Genomic DNA, 20,060 nt, shown 5'->3' with positions numbered 1-20,060 from the left:
GGAGTTTTTCCTTGCCACTGTTGTTTGTCTGGGGTCAGGCCCTGGGATTCTGGAAAGCGCCTTGAAACAATTTTGATCGTAAAAGACGCTATATAAATAAAGATTGATTTGATTTGATATTATTCCTTGTTGCGTTGTTGGATATTTATCCATATTTTGTGTCAGTAAACCCAACTGTATTAAGAGAACATGAGTTGTGGGGTCTTTTTTATGAATTCCTTGACTACCATCTGGTGGCCAGATTTTTCAACTTGTTACTATTTCGAAATTGCATTGGGACAGTTGAGAATGTTATCAATTTTCTGTGGCATCAGTCTAAATCAGCTGAAATATACGGCTGCATAACAAAATCAACTGGTGACAAGTTACTCATCAGGGTGGGAAAGTTTTAACAAGCCAACAGCTGATCACATAGAACAGCTTTTTCCTTCTGCCATGGTGGGAACGCAACAGAAATCCAACACATGTATTTTGAGCAATAAATGAAGATAATCTTGATGATGATGTGTAAGTTACAGTATATGAAAATGCTTAGATGCCGTGAATTCAATCGGATTTCTTGGAAGATTTAAAAACATAAAATGTAATATACAATAGAGAATTCTATTGTATATTACATTACTACATTCTTGACCTGTAGAAGCAACGTGTCAGATTGTTAATTATTCTATACACACTAAAAAACACAAAAACAAACGTTTTTCCGCGTAATTATACCGCGCTGACGCTGAACGCTAAACAAACTGGTTGCCAGGACGACCGCGTACCGCGAGACTGTCGCGAGTCTGTGTGGCCTTTGAATAGTTAACGATGTCGGAAATTTCAGCTGTAAACAGAAAAGCGATTCAAACACAGGTTGAATTAATCTCCAAACACGCGGATCACTGTAAGTATTGATTTTATTCTGACAAGTAATCCAATTTTAAATCAGTATCTGAGTAAATAAATTAAAATTAAAAAAACAAAAACAAGATTCCCAACACCGGAAACGTGACTTCTTTTTTCGGACAAAAATGTCTCACGGCTAATACACCGATATGAAACGTCCCCAGTCAATAAGACGGAAATTTGGTGCCTCATTCGGGAGTTCAACGTTCTTCTGGAGGAGCAGACCAGCCGTGGAAAAGCAGCTACGGGCTTGGATAGAGCAAAGTTCCGCAGCATTCTGCACAACTTCGGGGTGACCAGCGACGTGTTAATGCACGGAGGTACTCAAAGTTCAGCCTCCATAAGCTTTAAAAAGGAAACACTGCATATTTTAAGGGGTGGCTTTTTCAGGTCATCGCTACTGTGAATGCAGAATACTTTAGTTATCAGGGACGTTGCCTAAAAATGCTACATTTGTATCCACCAGTCTTCCGGACCTTTGACAAAGACAACGATGGTTTCGTCAGCGTTAAAGAATGGATCGAAGGTCTTTCTGTTTTTCTTCGAGGGACACTGGATGAACAGATAAAATGTACATTCACCTGACATCCAGAGTGAACACTTATCAGTTTCCAATAACCCTCCCTTTGCATTGCTCAGACTGTTTTCAAGTGTACGATTTGAATGGCGATGGCTACATCTCAGCAGAGGAGATGCTCTACCTTCTAAAAGACTGCCTCAAGGAGCAGCCCACAGAGGAGGACCCTGATGAAGGAATCAGGGACCTGGTGGAGATCACACTCAGCAACATGGTGAGGAGATGGCTGATGCATTTCCCAGCTGTTTGAATGTCAAACACTGATTCACTGTCTGTCTGTAACACCTCCTCCAATGTTGAAGATTGTCTATTTCAGAATATGCAAAGAAGGTTGTTTGCTTTTGCAGGATCACGACCACGATGGCAGAATATCTTTTGCCGACTTTAAAAAGTCAGTGATGGGGGAGAATCTGCTACTGAATGCTTTTGGAGTCTGCCTACCAGACACCATGGTAATTACCAAACAGCAGCTGTTAAACACAACAATTTCTGAGAACAGAAGTATGTAATTTTGTATTCTTCTCTCTTCAGAACATCAAGGTATTTGAACAGCACGTGTTCCGGGAACAACAGTGAAGATGTTGTTTTCATCTACATTTTCTGAATTTAGAATAAATGTTCTTTAACACACAAGAAGGAGTTTTTTTTACATCCCAATAAAATGCATCATCTGAATAAAATCCACATCCATTCAAATCCGTCTACGTGGTTTGACCTTTTTCTCCACTGGTTTGGGACAAGAGACAGATTCCACCTGCAGGAAAACCAAACTTTTTTATTCACAAAGGAATTAAAATATTAGATATAGCTATTACACACACGTGTAATTATGTTACCTTTTTCATAGTGTTCCTAATCATGTTCATCGTTGTGTTCAGTGACTCGTCCTCCATGTCGATTTTAGGTGGTTCCGGAAGCTTTGGTCCAATAAGGGGCTCATTGTTACTTTGAGGATCAGCCGACAAATGTTCCACATCTTCCTCCATCTTGCGTTTCCTGTTCTCCAGCTGTGTGGTCCGAGGGACAAATCTGACTGCAGCAGACTGTTCTGAGTTCACCTTTTGTCTGGTGCTTCTGTCCCTGTCTGAAGAAGGTTGGCTGGAGCCTGAAATTGGCTGTGGGTTTGTCTCTGTAACAGCAGTGTATAATGTCCCCATTTTGTCCTCTTTTGGCATGCCTCTGTGTGGGTTGTAAGGACTTTCTTGTGGAGGTAATGGCAGCAGAGGAAAGCCATAATAATGGCCAATGTTTGACGTCTCCGGCTTTTCTGTGTCGGGCCTGGTAATAATGGTCTCCGATGTGGTGGCAAGGTCTGCTGACACTGTGTCCTCCTTTAAAATCCTCCTCTTTTCCTCTTCCCTAGCTATACAAGCATAATAGAAAAGAAAAAAAATCAGCCTATCAGTGGCTTGATTAGTCATGATCTTCTTATTATAATTTGAAGTATAAAAACTTCAAGAAAGTTAAATCCAAAAGACATCTGACTGGGGAAAAAAGCAAACATAGCACACAGTTGTTCAAAGGATACTTTAATTTACCGTAGTATGGGTAAGTGTCTAGGGAACCCCTGTATTGGATGTTAGGGAAGTATACCTTTGTTTTGAACAGTTCTGACCACATATCTCTTCCTGTCTTGCAGCTTTAGTCTGGTGTCTTCCACAGTCTCATATTCTGGGACGTAGCACACATGCAGCACTCCACCATAGAAACTCTTCTCATCCATGTAGCGTTTGGCTGCTCTGAAACAACAAATGAATCCAAAAATCCTCACTGAGCGGCTTCTTTCTCTCAATGCAGTAAAAAGCCTAAACAAGATGAGTGTGATCATGAACCTGGCACTGGTGAGTTTCTGGAACTTGACAAGATAGACCTCTGTGAACTCCTCGGCTGGATACTCATCCAGGGGCCTGTACTCCTCTACAACCCCATAAAGGGCACACAGCTGGATTAACTCTGACATCACTCCAATGGCTGGAACCCCCTGGATCATAACGTACCGAGATTCTAGGTTGATGGTGTAAACCTGATAAAACATAAAACAAAAGTGATTTAAGACCAGCGATGTTTACATTTTCGCATACAGAAATGTCCTCTACCTTGAAGTTGGCTGTGTTTCTGACTTTAAATCAAAATATTCATACCTTCACCGCTTTTGCTTTTCTGCCTTCCCTATATTTTGGTCGAGAAATGCAAACTCGGCGCTGTTCGTGGTGTCTATAAACCTCCGGAGCGCTCCAGCAGCCCGAACTATTACCGACGGGCGCCGCCATGTTTTTGGAAATGTTGCCCAACTGATGCCCTTCAAAATAAGAGTCTTCTCCTTATAGAACAAACCAGAATCCTTTGCAGTTTGACGTGTGATGTTTTATTTTGAAAAAAGTATCCGTTTATCTATAATCGGTTAGTTTGGTCTAGCCGAGTAGACCATCGCACCCTCAGATCACATCGATCGAGTATTAACATTAGCAGGAGAGTTTACTTTGCACTAGCAGAGCTAAGTTAGATAATGTAAAAAAATGTTTAGTAATCAGGGCATTCAACCTGTCACTCTTGTTTTTAACAACAAGAAAAACTGCTTTCTTAGGCTTCCTTCGAAATTGGTGACACATCTTTCTCTGACTGAGGTAACAACATAGCTAGCTCTTCTGCTATCCATAGGACTGATTGGGTTTGCGCATCGTGTGTCTTTTTGTATATGGAATAAATTTTAATATTATTTAAAGAATGGCAAGGTAGAGTCATCGTTACCTTGTTCTATATAAATATATACTTAAGGCTCGAGTTGTGTCGGTCTTAACACTGTCATAGGAACAGTTTTAAAAAAAATAAATATGCCAGTGGGAATGATGCACAACTCTTTTAATGGCTGTATTTTAGCAGTCATTAAACATCCTTTCTTGAAATGTGATCTAAGACTAGTTCTATCTTTTCCTCCTGTCAGGTTTGGCGTGCTTTAAGGATATGCCAGTTAAATTCGGCATGTTTCTGTCTAACTGCTATAAATAATTGCATCAATCTTTATTCATTTGCCTGAAAACATTTTTCCTTCTGTTGAGTCGGTTTAACCTGTGATAGTTACTTTATAATTATTTTAATAAAGGTTATTAGCAATAACTGGTAATTCCTAAATACTGAGCAAAGTTACTTGTTGTTTCACAAGCCAAGAGGATAGTTAATCAAAGAGTAAAACAACTATAATATCGGTTGCTTATTTTAGAACCAGGCTCTGGAGTTGTCCTGGGGTGCTGGATCTACAGTTTTCCTCAGTTGGACTTTTGGTAGAACATCCTCCAGCCAGGACAGCCATGAAGTGGAGTTGTGTCAACAGTTAGGGGAGAAGCTGGGCCTGAAAGATGGACAGCAGGTACAGTGAGATGTTTGCTTTATGCCTTGAATCTGAATGAAACAAAATATTCAGAAATGATTAATTTGGAATGTAAATTATTCAGCAGGCTGATTAGATCTTTGTATTGCATGTATGCTTTCCCTCAGGGATTTTTGAGACCATGTCAACGGGTTTCATCAGTGCACCAAGTGTTTGTGGAACCATTAGCCAGTGATGACTGGGAAATTTTGGTAGGTGGGCCTCGTGACTAGTGTGGAATACTTTCTCTGCTTAGGATCTCAATCATCCAGGTTATTGCTGTTAAAACATATAGATTCAAACCACATCACTGTTTTACCTTTTGTTTTCTGTGTGTTTTTCCATCAGGAGCTTCACAGCGCAACGCTGGAAGAGAAGCTCCTGGATCAAATCCGAGTGGTTTTCAAAGATGCTGTATTTCCTGTGTGGGTGGACAACCACACAGTCATCTACATACTAATAGGTCTGAGTTAATATGATTTTTAATATAATTTGTCTATTGTTAAACTACTGTCTGCTTGTGTGTTTTTATTGAAGGACAATATTCCTTCATTCATTCATATCTTCTTAATTTCATGCAGCGTCACTTTCACCATCTGTGCCCTACGGTCGCCTGGAGCAGTCCACTGAACTAATTGTCTCCCCAAAGAACCGGGATGGAATTGGCAACTTTGAAAGTTCTCTGCAGAAAAAAAGCAAGAAAAAGCATTTTACAGAAAACCAAGCTGTGGAACCCTCATCTTCCTCCTCCTCCTCCTTAGGACCATCATTAGAAAGCACACACCCCACTTCTCACCAGTGGGGAGCATTAGGTGACTTGAAGAGCCTGTTACGTTATATGATAAAGGGACCTGAATCAGTTAAAGAACTCCCACCTGTACCCGATATTCCCGCTCTCTTCACTGACTCCCTGCACAGAGTCTGTGGTAAACCTCCAGGCTCTCTTTGCACGATCAGCCAAATTGTACCTGGTGTTATTCACTTATTTCCTGTAACCCATGAGTCAACATTTATGCTAGCTGGTAGTCAACCCTCATTGACTTACGGCCTGCTGTCCAGAGTTTTCTCACCTAAAGAAGCGAGAGACAAAGCCAAGCAGGTCACAGAGAAAAAGAAGAACTCAGACAGTCTTGGAGCCGCTTCTGTTGAAGACAGAAATGAGAAGAAAGGCCAGGAGGTGGTGGTGGTCAGGGTGGTGTGTCATGATATGGATAGCTATTGGAATGGACGGAAAATCAAAAGTGGACAAGTGTGGGTAAGTATGGTGCAGAAACAAATTAGTTTAAGTTAACTTCTCAGTTCTGTTCAATGCAATTTTTGTAAAAAAAATAAATAAATGTGGCTTTCAGATCCCTTCACCTCTGGCCGTTGGGTGGAATGTCGCTCCACATTCAAAAGTTAGAATCAAACCAGTAAAGTCAGCTGTAAAGGTGGCCTCCTTTGTTCGCCTCCAACCAATAAACCCACTGGTGAGTGCTGGAATAGCTGGACGTGGTGAGAGAGTGTGTGCAGGCATAATGACAATTATTTTCCAATTTCAATCTAATCATATTTGTACATTTGTATCGAAATCCCTAAATGCTCAAGTCCAGTTCCTCTCCTCAGCCTTTGCAGAGTGAAGAGGAAATCCAGGCAGCCTTCCTTGATTGGTTACACACTCAGAGTCACGAACCGCTGGCCTGTCTGACTCCACGGTCTGGAAAAATCCTCTTTCACGCAGATGACGGTGATCCTTCCTCTCATTTTACACTTCGTCCCATGGCTGTATGTTTTTAGAGCGCTCTGAAGCACCAAAGTGGTGATGCACAAACTGTCCTCTCTATTTCCTCTGTAGCCAAATTAGAGTTTGTTTTAAGTGTGTTGAAACCAGAAGCTGAGAACGACCCTCCAGACCAGCTTTTTTTACTCTCGCCTGCTGTCATCCAGAAGAACATACAGGTAAATAACCAGCCTCTGTTAAGATTCAGCCTCGTCATTCAGCGTATTATTGCAGGTCCAAACAATAATGACTGAGTCTGCGTGTCACTGATAGTTAGAGAGAGAAACAGCGGCCCCGTCGGCAACCAACTCAGCCACTGAAGCCCCCAAACCGGACCTGCCCTCACTCAGTGTTTTAGGGTGAGTCTCTTCTTTTGACTCTGTGAAGACCCTGTTCCAGCATTTCTTTGACATTAAAGTCCTCTCCCCTTTCTTCCCAGGGGGATCAAGGACCTTAGTGAGACTGGTTACGAATTCATCTCCAACAGCCTTCTGGGTAGTCCCCTCTCACAGGTTCTCTGTCAGAATGGGCGTGGTCTCAAAGGAGGCGCTTTGCTAATCACGGGCGCTAAGGTATCTGGATAAAACCCACAGTAACAATTGCGAATTATCATGATTTTATCCTCTAATATAAGGCTTGCGTGTTCTTGCATCCATGGGCTTCCTTATGATCGTAGGGAAGTGGGAAGAGTTCACTTTCTAAAGCTCTTTGTGGAGAAGCGAGAGAACAGCTGGATGCACACGTGGAGATAGTGGACTGCAAAAATCTGCAAGGTCAACAGATATGCATGGGAGGTGTTTGTCAAAATAAAAAACATGGTTCGACTTATCATAGAAAACCTTTTTAGGCAAAAGATTGGAAGCAGTGAGGCAGATTTTCCAGGATGTTTTTGAAGAGGCAGAGTGGAGGCAGCCCTCGGTGGTTCTTCTGGATGACTTGGACCAGATTGCTGGGTCGCCAACCTCGCCGGAGCACGAGCACAGCCCGGAGGCAGTGCAACAGCTCCACGTTGCCCAGAGTAAATCTGCTTTCACCTGTGCTAAACGTCGTATGTCTGGATGCTGATTCCTCCCGTCTGTGGCTCCAGGCCTGATGGACGTGGTGGACGAGATGGTGCTGCGCTCCAGTCTAGTGTGCTTGATCATCACCAGCTTGAGCGAGCGTTCCCTCCACCCCTCCCTGACCGAGGCTCGGGGATCCCACGTGATCCAGGGCTTCGTTCGACTTCAGTTACCGGACCAGGTCATGTTTACAACCGTGTGCCGGTTTGAGGAGCCCAACAGTGGAATGCTAACAGCGGATTTGTTTTCCTTGGTTTTGTTTGTAGGCTCAAAGAGCCGAAATGCTACGATGTCTGATCCTCAGAAAAAACTGCATATCAGAGGAAACCTTACAGGTGTTAGACCTGGCAGCTCTGGCGAAGGAGACGGAGGGATATACACCCCAAGATTTGGCGGTGCTGTTAGAGCGCGCTGTGCACGCAAACGTTGTACGGAGAGGCAGCAGTGACGACGGTAGAGCGCACAGTAGTTATTAAAGGTTAGACAACAGAATCCCATGATGATTGTAATGGCATTGCTTTGGTGTGTGCCCACCCCCCAGGCTTGTGTCTGTCACAGAGGGACTTTATGCAGGCTCTCAAGGGGTTCACACCACCATCGCTCTGGGGTGTTGACCTCTGCACACCGAGTGGAGTCGGGCTGGACAGGGTGGGGGGACTGAAGGAGGTGCGGCAGCAGCTGATGGACACTATTCTGCTCCCTGCAAAGGTGAGTGTGGGTGCAGCGAATGGCAGCGAAGCAACAGGAACAAAAGAATCAACGCACATTTAAAAAAATATATTTTTGACCTTATGGCAGTGTTTCCATCGCTGGAATGCAGGTTCATGAGAACCTTTACCACTTCTTTGAAGCAGGCATTTCTGCTGTTTTACAGTATCCTGTCTTGTTCTCCAAACTGCCGATCCGCCTCCCTTCTGGAATACTGCTTTTCGGAGCTCCCGGGACAGGAAAGACCCTGCTGGCCAGAGCCGTGGCCAAGGAAAGTGGTATGAACTTCATTAGCATCAAGGTAGGCTCTGACATTTGACAGGCACCATTTTACTTTATCCAGGCATCAGTGATGCATGTTATTTATCTCTTTAGGGACCTGAGCTTCTTAGTAAGTACATCGGTGCAAGCGAGCAGGCAGTCCGTGATGTCTTCCAGAGGTTAGGGGGCCGTTGCCTGTAGTCGTGGCTCAAGCTAGTAGCAGACTGCGGAGGGTAATGTGCTCTTCTCGGATCGCTTCAGGGCTCAAGCTGCCAAGCCGTGCATCCTGTTCTTTGATGAGTTTGACTCTCTGGCGCCCAGGAGGGGTCACGACAGCACGGGTGTCACGGATCGCGTGGTCAATCAGCTTCTCACCCAGATGGATGGAGTGGAGGGACTGCAAGGTCGGTCTCACAGCGCTGTACAACTTATCCTGCAGCCATAAGTTTGATTATTTACTACATTTTTTGGGGTGTAGTCTAAGTTGGGAAGTCCTGGGATGGTCTATTGGTACATAGTCGATATGAATCTGTCCACACTTATTTCCAAACGTGTGTTGTTGTAGGCGTGTACGTCATCGCTGCCACCAGCCGCCCTGATCTGATCGACCCCGCTCTGTTGAGACCTGGACGACTGGACAAGTCTCTCCACTGTCCCCCTCCTGACCTGGTGTGTCCAGCTGAGCTCACTTCTGTTTTAAGTTACATCCTGAGATATTTTCAAGCGGCTGCAGTCAAAATGGGCCCTTGTGGTTAAATCCGTCGTCCCGTCGGGCGCCTGTAGGAGGCTCGTGTGGAGATCCTGAAGGCTCTGAGTGCTGGTGTTCCCATGGCGACTGACGTGGAGCTAGAAAAGCTGGCAGCTGCGACGGAGCAGTTCACCGGCGCGGATCTGAAGGCCCTCCTCTACAACGCCCAGCTGGAGGCCATGCACAGCAGCATGTGCGCCAACTCACCACACGTAAGTCTGCTATAGAAAAAGTCAAATTACCTCCCGGCAGGGGTTTTTAACTCTAAATTGTTGGTATATTGTAGCAGAAGCTGAAAGAATTCATCTTAACCTCTACATAGCAGTTGTGTTTTTATTTCTGTGTCTGGGTGACAACCAGGAGCTGAGCTCTGGTTCTGAAGGCGACATGAGCCTGTCCTCAATGATCTTCCCGAACAACAGCAGCGGCTCCGATGATTCGGTAGGGGAGGGAGATCCAGGCGCGGGGCTTGACCCATCAACGGCACTCATGGAACCTCACGAGCTGCAAGTGGAGGAGCACCGTGAGAATGTCTGGAGGCTCTACTATGGAAGCTCCTGTGCATCGGAGCTGGGGAATTCACCAGTATCTGGAATGGTGAGCTGCCATTTTTTCTAATTCAGTGCTGTCAGAATTCCTTGATTTGTTACTTGGAGAAACATACCCAGTGTCTGTGCATATTCTAACAGAACTCCCCGTGCCTCGTGCAAGCTTCGGGCTGCCATCCCAGCAGCTCCATCCCACCCGTCTGCGTGCCCTTCCTCCAGAGCGGGTTTGCAGAATTGAATGCAGAGCAGCTGGAGCTACAGCAAGACATCGCCACCATTAAGAAGAACTACAGGAGAGCCACCAACCATCAGAACAATGTACCAGAAAACATCAGAATGCTGTTTTCCAAACTATCAGTGCTGTCATATGTCTACATTCTCTTTCATGTTAATGCTTGTCTAATCGTGCAGATACGCCAGTGTTGCATGAATCATTGTTAGCTCTGTGTGTGTGTGTGTGTGTGTGTGTGTGTGTAGGAGGACTGCCTCCAGGTGCCATCCAGCCGGCCGGGGCTGTTGCTGAGTGCAGCTCATTTAAATGCTGCCCTGGCAGTGACCAGACCATCGCTCAGCAGAGACGACTGGAACCGATACACAAACCTGTGAGTACGAGGAAACATCTGAAGCCTCTCACATTTTGTTTTTGAGGCATTTGTAGTACAGAATGCACCCGTATAGATTTTTATTCAAAAGATGAGCTGAGGCTGACAGAACTGTGCAGTCATCTGTATAAAGCTACTGACTCAGCTTGTGCTTCAAATGTTGTCAATACTGTGGAAAAGAAGACGCTGCCTTTGACTCGGTTCAGTCTAATTGTCTGTTTGAACTCTGATATTAATATGCTGTTTAAATCTGTTTTGTTTTAGATATGAAGCTTTTGGCACCAAAAGAGTTGGAAAATCGAATTCATTCGCTTTAAAACCCGGACAACGTGTGAGCTTAGCCTGATGCTTCATGTTGGCATGAGACACCAGGGGATAATTTAAAAAAATAATCAAGTTCAGACTTTGGAAAATGATGTAAATCAATGTTTATATGTTTACTAGAGACTTAATTTTTGCAGAAATAATTTATATGGTTTAAATATAATTGCTTTATGTGCAGTTGTTAATGATCAAATGCATTTAAATAAAAAAACCAAATCTTTTAAATCTCCGACTTTCATTTCCGGTTCGCCACCACCAGGGGGAGCCAGATTTATTTGAATATTTTGACCTGTCGAACCGCAGGAATGACAGAGCAGCAGACTCTGTCGATGTCGCTTATAAATGATCCAAACTTTAGTGCTCAGAAACTCTGAAAACACAAGTTTGATCACAGCTCAGGGATTTCTGCCGCAAAGAGTCCGAATGACAGCTCAGTCCTCTGGTGCAGCCTTTGACAGAAAGCTTGTCAGTTTGATGATGACGCCTCAGGAAAAGCACAGCTCTGCGACACCACGACAGTCCTCACACAGCCGCCCTTTTCATTTCGTGAAGCTGCGGCTCGGGCTGAAATCTGAAAGATTTATTGGGATGTCAGACAGACGTTCCTCCACGGTCCACATCTCATCCCTCCCCACGTCGCTCTAAACATATGGTGACACACGAAAACTCAATTATTGGAGGAAAATGTGTTGCCACGCGCTGAAAAGCTCCCTGCATCTCCTCAGAGGTGCAGATGCTCTTCAAAGTCATCCAGAGTGAGTCACGTCTGCCGCTTTATTAGAAAGAAAGAGGAGTCAGCCATCACCAGAATCGGATGATAACAGCAGAACAGAAGGCTCACTTGCTGAAATTGCTTCTTCCCAATGGTTTGGGGACATAAAGGGAATGTTTAAAATGAGAAAAAAGCACTGGGAGCTCAAGGTTTCCAATAAATAAAGGAGGAAGATGTTGATGACAGATGATTGCGAGGCCATTTTAGCTCTGTGAGGTGTTTTTCTTCTTGACAGAACTCCCCTAGTGTGGAAGAATATGATGTAAGAGGCATGAAAGAGCAGAGAAGTGCAGATATTAGGTCTGGGAAAAGAACAAGCCGCGAATTCTGGAGATCTGGAGAAACAATATATACAAGCTACAAACTCTTAATAAATATTAATATTATCATGTAACACAGCAGGGAGTTACAGCCAGACCTACAGAGGGTAACAACACTGGCCTCTGATGAGGTCAAAGGTCAGCTTTTGAAACGGGAGAGAAACCCCCCCAAAAAACCACAAGGCTAAGCCGATATTATCGACAGAGAGAAATGTTTGTAGCAGCTTACATCATCTCGCACTCTTAAGCTTCTCGTTTGCCGCCGTTAGATTTACTTGTGTCGGACAACGTTTCGTCAATAAAACCCCCGAAGAGCAACTCGGCTCTGGTGTCAGGATGTGGTCTCTGCTCTCGCTTTCTCGCTTAGTTGTGGCATAAAACCTTTAAATGCTCGCAAGATTCTTCTTTATTCTTGATTATAGATCTGATGCTGCTGCAACACACACACACACACACACACACACACACACACACACACACACACGCACACACACAGTATAAATAACCTGTTGACACTGACCTAAACCTAGTTCTAACCTCAAGCTTGTGTCAAACAGCCCTTTGAAATTGTGATGACCATCAAGATGTCCTCACTTCCCAAAAATGTCCTGACTTTACTAGTAGAATGCAGATTTTGCTACTCAGTAGCTACTATATAGCAAGTACAAGAACACACATGAATACACTCACCAAAAGAATCAAAGCAACCCAAACCAAACCAAAACCAGAAGGGATTAACGATTTTTCCTCGTTCCTCCTCACCTTGACAACACAGACTTTAAACCATCAGGTGTGGAATGCAAAAACTCATGAGCTGTTCAGTCCCATTTTAGAACTTTTTAGGTGATTAATGTAAATAGTAGAATTGTGTATCAAATCCAAGAGAATCTTTGTCTGATGGGCCTGAAGAACTCACCCTGTACCGTGACAAAAAGAAATAATTTATTTAAAAAACGACCCTGTCAATCAGAGCAAGACAGCAAGAAAAAACAACCTAGAAAAATACGAAATAGAGAACAGAAGAAGAAAAATAAAGGTAGTGAGAAAAGTCATTCGTACAGATCAACAATACATATTTCCACATCCAAATACTGTATAAGCTCATACACACGTATAGCTATGCCCCTCTGGAGCTATAATCACGTGTCTTCACACTCCTGATACACTGATACTTGAGAACATAGTTCAACAGCACGCGATGGTGATAATGAACAGATCCAAACCACAGCAACAGTGAAAACGAGCAGACACAATCAGCAAACTCTGCCTTCTCTCCACCCAGGGAGCTTTCACAAGTGAGACACGGCAGCCAAAGTTTGCCACTTGTGTTAAAAGCAGATCTGTAGCTATAGATCTGATGTGTTAAGAATGTGTGTCTGTGTAATGTGTGTATGTTTAAGCCACTGTAGCCCCCCCCCCCCTCATGTTGAACACGGCAACAGGCCACAAGCAGCACAGACAGAACACCCCTGCTGGGTAGAACAGACGTCAGGGCCAGTCGGTGAGAGGCAGCACGCTCCCCTTGCCCCCAGAAGCCCAACACCCCAGGGGCTCAATTCCTGATCCAAGCGTAGACTTCCAGCTTCTGTTTAGTCAAATCAAATCAAATCAAATTAAATCAATCTTTATTTATATAGCATCTTTTACAATCAAAGCTTTCCAGAATCCCAGGGTCTAACCCCAGACAAGCAACAGTGGCAAGGAAAAACTCCCCTTTAACAGGAAGAAACCTTGAGCAGGACCAGGCTCATGTAGGGGGACCCTCCTGCTGATGGGGGGGTGGGTAGAGAGAGAGGAGAGGAGAGAAAACCATGACCCAGTGGGGTGACAGAGGCCTGTCAGCCTCCCGTACCTGGACAGGGAGCTGGTTCCATAGCAGGGGGGCCTGGTAGCTAAATGCTCGGCCCCCCAGTCCTCAGCTTCATGATCAGGTGACAAAAAAACAGAGAAAACGCTGGACAAATGTTGCAAATCGATCCAATTCAGGAGATCAAAATTGATTTTAGTGTTAAAACCTGCACATAAACTGTTGGTATTACCTTACTGAAAGTTTTGCCTGGTATTTATCCACACTTGTATCTTCCCCCAGCGCTGTCTCAGAGCGCCGTGAGGGATCCTGTGAGACAGGACAGACTGGATGGGAGACAGACCCCGTTAGACCGGCAGACGGGTCTCAGCCACGGAGGACTGGAAAGCGTCACACGTGGAGGATTAAGGTCTCTCAGCAGAGAAACAGACTCTGTTACAGTCAGACGTGTAACAAAACCTCCTCCTTCTCCTCCGTTCTGTGGAAATTCAACATGTTTCCGTGCGTCCACGTCCCAACCTGGATGCATTAATTATTCATTGTTGCAGCAGCGGTTGTTTAGACCTTAAAGTTTGGGTTGGCAGAACGTGCACAAACACATTCACCAAATCTTCTACAGACCCAGATTTAGATGAATTCTGATTTATTTTTTCAAATATGTTCATTTTTTAACCTTCAAAATACTGATCTGTGTGTAGAGAGGGAAAGAAAACAAGACGAGGACGTGGTTCTTGTATCTTTAATGTAAACAGCAGTTTTGAGGGGTTCGAAAAATCCTACAAAACCAAAATAATAACAACAATCTGGAGTTATTAAATAGGAAGGGCAAAATATATAAATCATGTGAAAAATAACAGCTGCGATTTGCTTTTTTAAATAATTAAAAAAAAAGACAATCTCTGAATTTGTGGCCGCAAAATCTCGCACGAGAGACAAATTTACCAACATCCTGCAGCTGAGAAGCTGAATTCTGGATTTTCAACTCGCTCAAATATGATCCGCTCACAAATGACCAACAAAGAAGCTCAAATATTGCTTTGGAATGTCATGTACAGCAGAGTAAGGGACTGAAACCCGTGAGGAAGTTTCACAATGGCATTTGTTTTCGGCAAAGCCACCGTTGTTCCTATAATTTAGCATTTTTTAACGCCTTAAAAAATACTCAGATTTTTGAGGATCCACCTGCTCCAACAGTGATCAGGGTGTGTCATAGGGAATATAATTCAACTATTTCATCCAGTATTGAGTTAAAACTTTCCTTTTTACACTGGAATTTGCAAGGAAACTGACAACAAACCCAAAGTTTCTCTGCCCCTCCGCTCATTGAAAAGCCCTGAGGAAAACAAAACACCATCTACGGAAGGTAAACGTAAGAAAAGGAGGAGGAAGCAGAATCAAACAGCGTTCAGAAGCATCAGGCTGCCACCGCCGGCACCTTGGGCCAAGAAGGTGGCGTGGAATAAGCAGAGACCGCCACAAGGACCAGGACAGGATTCCAGGATCCTCCAAAAGGCGGCGTGACGTCCACGGCGGCGTCGGTACTGATATGCATCGTTTACTCCCGAACGAAGGTCTACGAGGAAAATATTTGACTAAATCGTTTTTCCCTTTTAAACTGTTCATCTTTTTTAAACATCATATGGTTTATTCCAGTCTGTAAGAAAAGTAGGTGGGAGGGGTGAAGGGGCTGGGTGGGGGTGGGGGGTCCAGTGAGCATGGGTGGGTTCTAGTTACAGTCATAAACAAAGTCATAGTTGCTGGGTTCTTTGGGAATCGGGGGCGGGGCCTCGGGAATCTGGATGTTTTCTAGATCCAAGAGGCGGAGCTTCATCTCCATGGAGAGGAGGGTGTCCATGTCAGATTTGGTGTAGTCGCTGGTCATCTCCTTCCCCAGGAGGGCGTTTAGACCGTCCGTCCACACGCAGTACTGCAGGGACACACGCAGGAGACGTCCGCCTTTACAATCTTAAAACGGTTTTCACATTAAAACAACTCGTCTGTCTTCTCCGGTTACCTCGTGCTTGTCCGGAGCGATGAAGTTTAAGTACTCATCGGACTCGTAGAGGACCGAGAAGGCCAGCTCCAGCACCTCCTGGAGGAAGAGGAAGGAGGAGGAGACGAGAAAGCAGCCACATCAATAGAGTCATTTTCATCAAGTAATGGCTGATTTCTTAAGATGGCCTAATTATAATTCCATACAAGGCCTTTCAAATGGGCCAGACAAACCTCCTGAGATGCTTGTAAATCAACAACGTGAGTGGTTAAACTGTCAAGGACTGTTTATTTAGAGAAAGTCGCCGCTTTAAAGACTTTCTTTATGCATTTTTTATTCTGTTAGAATTTAGATTTACTTTATGACGGATCAGGATGGACCCCGCCTGGAGAAGTGAATGGTATGACCCAAATCTTGATCAATACATACAAGGAATGTGAGAATTATATATAAAAAATGATAAATAAGCACTCAATACACGAGTGAAAAATGGCAACCAGAATTTAAAATAAGATGGTTTTGGAAAATATTATAGGATACCTTGTTGAAAATACTCATCTTGTATTTGAGAAGAAAAGGTTTTACCAAGAGTGTCTAAAAAAGCAACTAGGAGGGAGCGGGGGAAGGAAGACATCCCAACACAGCTCAGTGGACACACATCGTAGAGGAAATCTGGGGGCTTCGGCCCGACTCTGAGCAGCCTGAGTAATGAAATGTGTTCTTCCACCCCCCCGCGTTATTGACAAGGCAATAAGGCAGCCAGAGCAGGGGGAGGTGTGCTTCTTTGTCTTCTTTGAGGCTATTTATCCAAGATCCAATATGGCTGGTGTGTACACAGCTGTAGCAGAGATCGGGGCACCGGTGCTGGGTAAGGGCGGCGGCGGAGGGCGCGCCCGTGCCTGGCTCTCAAACTAAATGAGCAGAGGGAGGACGTTGGCCCGTTTTTGGTGCCTGTGTTGCTACCTGGCTGCGGCTAAAGGGCCATTCTGTGGTTTAGCTCTGCCCAACGGAGGTTGTTGTTGCCGTTGTTTCCCGAAGCAAATTTATGTAACCTCAGATTACGCAACAGTCGTGCATAGAAAAACATCCTCCCGCCTGTTTACACACCCACTGTTACATCCACGCACGCAAACGCACCTTGTTCTGCTTCAGGGCTCCTTTCTCCTTCATGTGAGGGCAGTCTTTGCCCGTGATAACAGCTTTGATATCAGCCACAGGCACTGCAGGACACACAGGAGTGAGAACAACAACAACAACAACAAGGTTCACGCATTTAAATGTTTTAATCACTCACGTTTGTCCTGCAGGGAGTCGTGGGGCACCTCCCCCTGGGGGCTCTCCTCCAGATCTCCATAGTGCAGGACTTTATGGTTGGGAGACAGGCGGCAGTACCAGAACTTGTCTTCAAGAAAGGAAACACATCGAGAGTCAGAGCAGATCTGAAGAAGCCACGACGCCAGTAATGAGGGAGAAACACTGACAAGACAATCTAGGAAAACAGCCGCAAGGAAAATCTACAGATGGTCCGCGATGCTCGGCATTAGGGGGGGGATCTCGACGGGCAACAAAACAGGCTGTTGGCCTGCATCCTTTTCCTACTTTTTCCTTTCGCAGCAACAACAGATGCCGTCAGTGAAGTTCATGAGAAGAATTCCGGTTTTTTTTCTCCCGTAAATGCATTTTGGGGGCTTGAAACCTGCTCTGTTTTCCTCAAACGCCGGCGAGCGTCCAGGAAATGTGAAATACAGCAGCTAATTCAATCACTCGGCCGTTGGTTTTGAGCCCCCAATTCTGCCTTTGTGACATTTAACTGGAAAAGCTGATCCGAGAGGACCCGACGGCTCATAAAGCCGAGCCATTCTTCTCTTGGCTGATACGGAACACTCGGTTCACCTGCGGCGTAGGCGTACGCGGAGCGTCCCGCTGCCAGCCTTTGGCAGAGAGCGCGCTCAGACCGGGGAGGCCGGTGCGGCGCCGTCCAAATCCTAATTGCTGAAAATAGACATCTGGTCGTACCTGGCGTGCAGGAAGCAGTCAGGTCCACGGGGGAGGCTGTGACAGGAGACTTTTCCGAGACGCCACCAGCCTCACGGCTCAACTGAGCGAGGCTGATTCACGTGGACGTGTGCGGGCGCATATGTTCTTCAGCTGGCATTTAATAGATGCGTGCATCTCCCTCTAGGATCAGACTCTTCAGCTATAATTATCTAAATAAGAATCTGTAGCCAGGACGTGGGCAGTGGAGTGAGATCCAAGAGGATGGGGCCAAATTTGACAAATTTGGGCTCCTGCTTTTTCTTCGGAACACGTCCGATGTGAGGGGAAGGCGGGGGGAAGAGCCCAGTCATCCGGGCTGAAGTCGGCGAAATGAATCTTTGATGCAGGTACTAAAATGGGAGGGTGGAGGAGGGGGGTAACAAGACAATGGAGGGGGGCAGTTAAACGACGTTTGAGAACGTTTGCCACGGCCTCTTAAACCAGGAGGGAATTTAACTCGCGCCCTTTTATTCTTGCAGTTTCTGCCTGACAGAAGAGCCTTTCAGGGGAGGAGGGAGGAGAAGATGAGGAGCAAAGACCCCCAGCGGAGGAGATGAGAGCATCTCCATGAGTGTAGAAGGAAAAGTGGAAACTGGTGTAACCCTGCGGGCCTTCACTCTGTGCACGGGAGCGCGCACGCGTCACAATTTCTTAAAAGCCAGCCCAGCATAAATCAGCCCGTCCGCCCCTTCGCTCTCCTTAGGCTCTCTCTATTTCCATCAGGCAGCTCTGGCAACATCTGGGCGACAGCTGTCAAGACGAATCCTTGTCAGACATTTAAAATCTATCGATGAACCTGGGGGGGTAAAGAGGAGTAGAGCGACGTCCGGTTCTCTTCGGTCTGACTGAAGCTTCAGGGAAACCAACAGTGGCCGTTTGATTTTGTGTGTGTTGTTGGGACGGACGGACAGACGGACCTCAGCTCCTGTTCTTATCTTGGATGTGAAACATCTGGCTGAGCTGCTCCCAAATCTGCCCGTCTTTGACTGCTGATCCTTTGCACCTGTTGTTGGGATCGGACCCCGACCGCGTTCTCTTCTGCTGCCCACAGCTGCTCCTCCTGCACGCTTTTAATGTCACCTTACTCTTGCCAGCATTTTACCGCAATGACCGTATTAAAATATGCCGCTTGCTGCTACCGGATCGTTGTCATGGATACAATCAGACATCCAGCAAGAGGATGGGGAAAATTAATATTTGCTGATTCGCTTAAAAAACAAAGCATGTTCTGGTGTGATCTTTATCAGCACATGTGATAAATCAGACAAATTTAATGACCCTAATCATTTCCCCTGGATACAATGAGTTGCTTTATCATGCCAGATTGTAGATTTCAAAAAGATGCGAGTTGTGTTGAGCGAGGTGCTGTGCTGCAGGACATCCTGGCCTCAAAGGCTGATGGGAAATATTGGCGGGAGCCGCCATGACGGCAGCTCTGCAGCTTGTCCAAAGGCCTCATCTTCAGTGGGGTTTTAATGCCGTGAAAGCAGGAGTGAACGGACGCTCAGAGTGAGACGTCGTGGTTTCTCTCTACCATCTTCCTGCCATTAAAGCTCAGCCAAAGACCAAAACGTGCAGAAAGACGTTTGGGTCGTGCGGGGGAGGCTGGATCATGCCGTGACCGCGGGCCTCACCTTGCCGTCTGCGACTGCTGATCTTCCTGAAGCAGGTGCCCTCGCACAGACGGTTGAGCCGCTGCTGTTTGATCAGCTCCATGATCTCCGGCTGGATCTTCTCTCTCAGCTCTCTTCAGAAAAACAAGACAACACACCAGAGAATTATGTCAGTCACATCTGATGCACCATGTAGGTGGTTTTTTCCCCCTTATAGGCGGAGTTCCAACAGCATCACTGTTGCAATGATGTGCTGCCAGACACGACCATGTTGTTGACGTTCCCCGATGAGTCTCAAGCACCTGCATGCATTCGTGTTGCTGTTGGATGTGTGAGGTCAGAGTGAATAATACATGTGATGCTGCCCCCCCCCAAACCATGTTGCATTCTAGAATAACGCCGCCCTTCTGATGGGATTTCAGGTCCCTTCCTCGGGGCTCATCTGTCTCCTCGCTCACACTCGGCGTGTACGTGTTTACCTTATCAGAGTCTCGTTATATCGATCCGTCCGGGGGGGCTCGGCCCGTGAGGGGACGGCCGCTGACTCATCTTGGAAACCTCGAACGCAAACGGATTCTTTTCCAGCTCAGGTGTGTTAACAGAACCCCACTTTGCAGCTTTATAGAAACGTAACAAAGGCCGGCTGAGCCACAAAGGGAATTATTGATGAGTAAAGTT

At 45.6% G+C, this 20,060-nt stretch overlaps 4 protein-coding genes across 11 annotated transcripts in view; 2 read left to right on the top strand and 2 right to left on the bottom strand.

Annotated features, from left to right (window-relative positions):
- Positions 1-731: 731 nt before the first annotated feature.
- Positions 732-2,101, top strand: clxn (calaxin). Of its 2 annotated transcripts, XM_057020919.1 has the most exons (6): positions 732-886; positions 1,053-1,208; positions 1,355-1,459; positions 1,528-1,679; positions 1,813-1,917; positions 1,997-2,101. In XM_057020919.1, the coding sequence occupies exons 1-6, from the start codon at positions 811-813 to the stop codon at positions 2,039-2,041; spliced, it is 639 nt and encodes a 212-aa protein (XP_056876899.1). In that variant the 5' UTR covers positions 732-810; the 3' UTR covers positions 2,042-2,101. The 2 variants fall into 2 exon arrangements, with proteins under 2 accessions (XP_056876899.1, XP_056876898.1); XM_057020918.1 differs by having other exon boundaries at positions 1,813-2,101.
- On the bottom strand, positions 882-3,762 carry rbm48 (RNA binding motif protein 48). Its single transcript, XM_057020917.1, has 5 exons — positions 3,607-3,762; positions 3,298-3,488; positions 3,059-3,204; positions 2,302-2,828; positions 882-2,219 (listed from the first exon to the last, which is right to left on the bottom strand). The coding sequence occupies exons 1-5, from the start codon at positions 3,733-3,735 to the stop codon at positions 2,157-2,159; spliced, it is 1,056 nt and encodes a 351-aa protein (XP_056876897.1). The 5' UTR covers positions 3,736-3,762; the 3' UTR covers positions 882-2,156.
- A 117-nt stretch (positions 3,763-3,879) lies between these two features.
- Positions 3,880-11,065, top strand: pex1 (peroxisomal biogenesis factor 1). The gene is made up of 24 exons (XM_057020916.1): positions 3,880-4,089; positions 4,683-4,829; positions 4,958-5,041; positions 5,178-5,292; positions 5,411-6,084; positions 6,179-6,298; positions 6,435-6,555; positions 6,664-6,767; positions 6,862-6,947; positions 7,028-7,160; positions 7,265-7,361; positions 7,436-7,606; positions 7,676-7,830; positions 7,916-8,102; positions 8,191-8,357; positions 8,524-8,658; positions 8,733-8,797; positions 8,880-9,022; positions 9,184-9,287; positions 9,402-9,578; positions 9,727-9,963; positions 10,056-10,232; positions 10,392-10,516; positions 10,781-11,065. Exons 1-24 carry the CDS (start codon positions 3,982-3,984, stop codon positions 10,860-10,862), a joined length of 3,714 nt encoding a protein of 1,237 aa, XP_056876896.1. The 5' UTR covers positions 3,880-3,981; the 3' UTR covers positions 10,863-11,065.
- Positions 11,066-14,464: 3,399 nt separating this feature from the next.
- elmo1 (engulfment and cell motility 1 (ced-12 homolog, C. elegans)) overlaps positions 14,465-20,060 on the bottom strand; it is a 51,312-nt gene continuing 45,716 nt past the window's right edge. For all 7 annotated transcript variants that reach the window (XM_057020140.1, XM_057020143.1, XM_057020139.1 and 4 more), the window contains 5 exons: positions 19,404-19,516; positions 17,027-17,134; positions 16,870-16,952; positions 15,754-15,831; positions 14,465-15,666 (listed from right to left, as the gene is read on the bottom strand). In XM_057020140.1, the coding sequence (XP_056876120.1) occupies positions 15,466-15,666; positions 15,754-15,831; positions 16,870-16,952; positions 17,027-17,134; positions 19,404-19,516 (583 nt within the window). In that variant the 3' untranslated portion in view covers positions 14,465-15,465. The remainder of the gene's footprint in view (positions 15,667-15,753; positions 15,832-16,869; positions 16,953-17,026; positions 17,135-19,403; positions 19,517-20,060) is intronic.

Source organism: Takifugu flavidus, chromosome 21 (assembly GCF_003711565.1).
Source record: "Takifugu flavidus isolate HTHZ2018 chromosome 21, ASM371156v2, whole genome shotgun sequence".
In the NCBI taxonomy this organism is placed as follows: Eukaryota; Metazoa; Chordata; class Actinopteri; order Tetraodontiformes; family Tetraodontidae; genus Takifugu; species Takifugu flavidus.
Note: the sequence above shows the minus strand (reverse complement) of the source record. Positions and strands in the feature narration are given on the sequence as shown.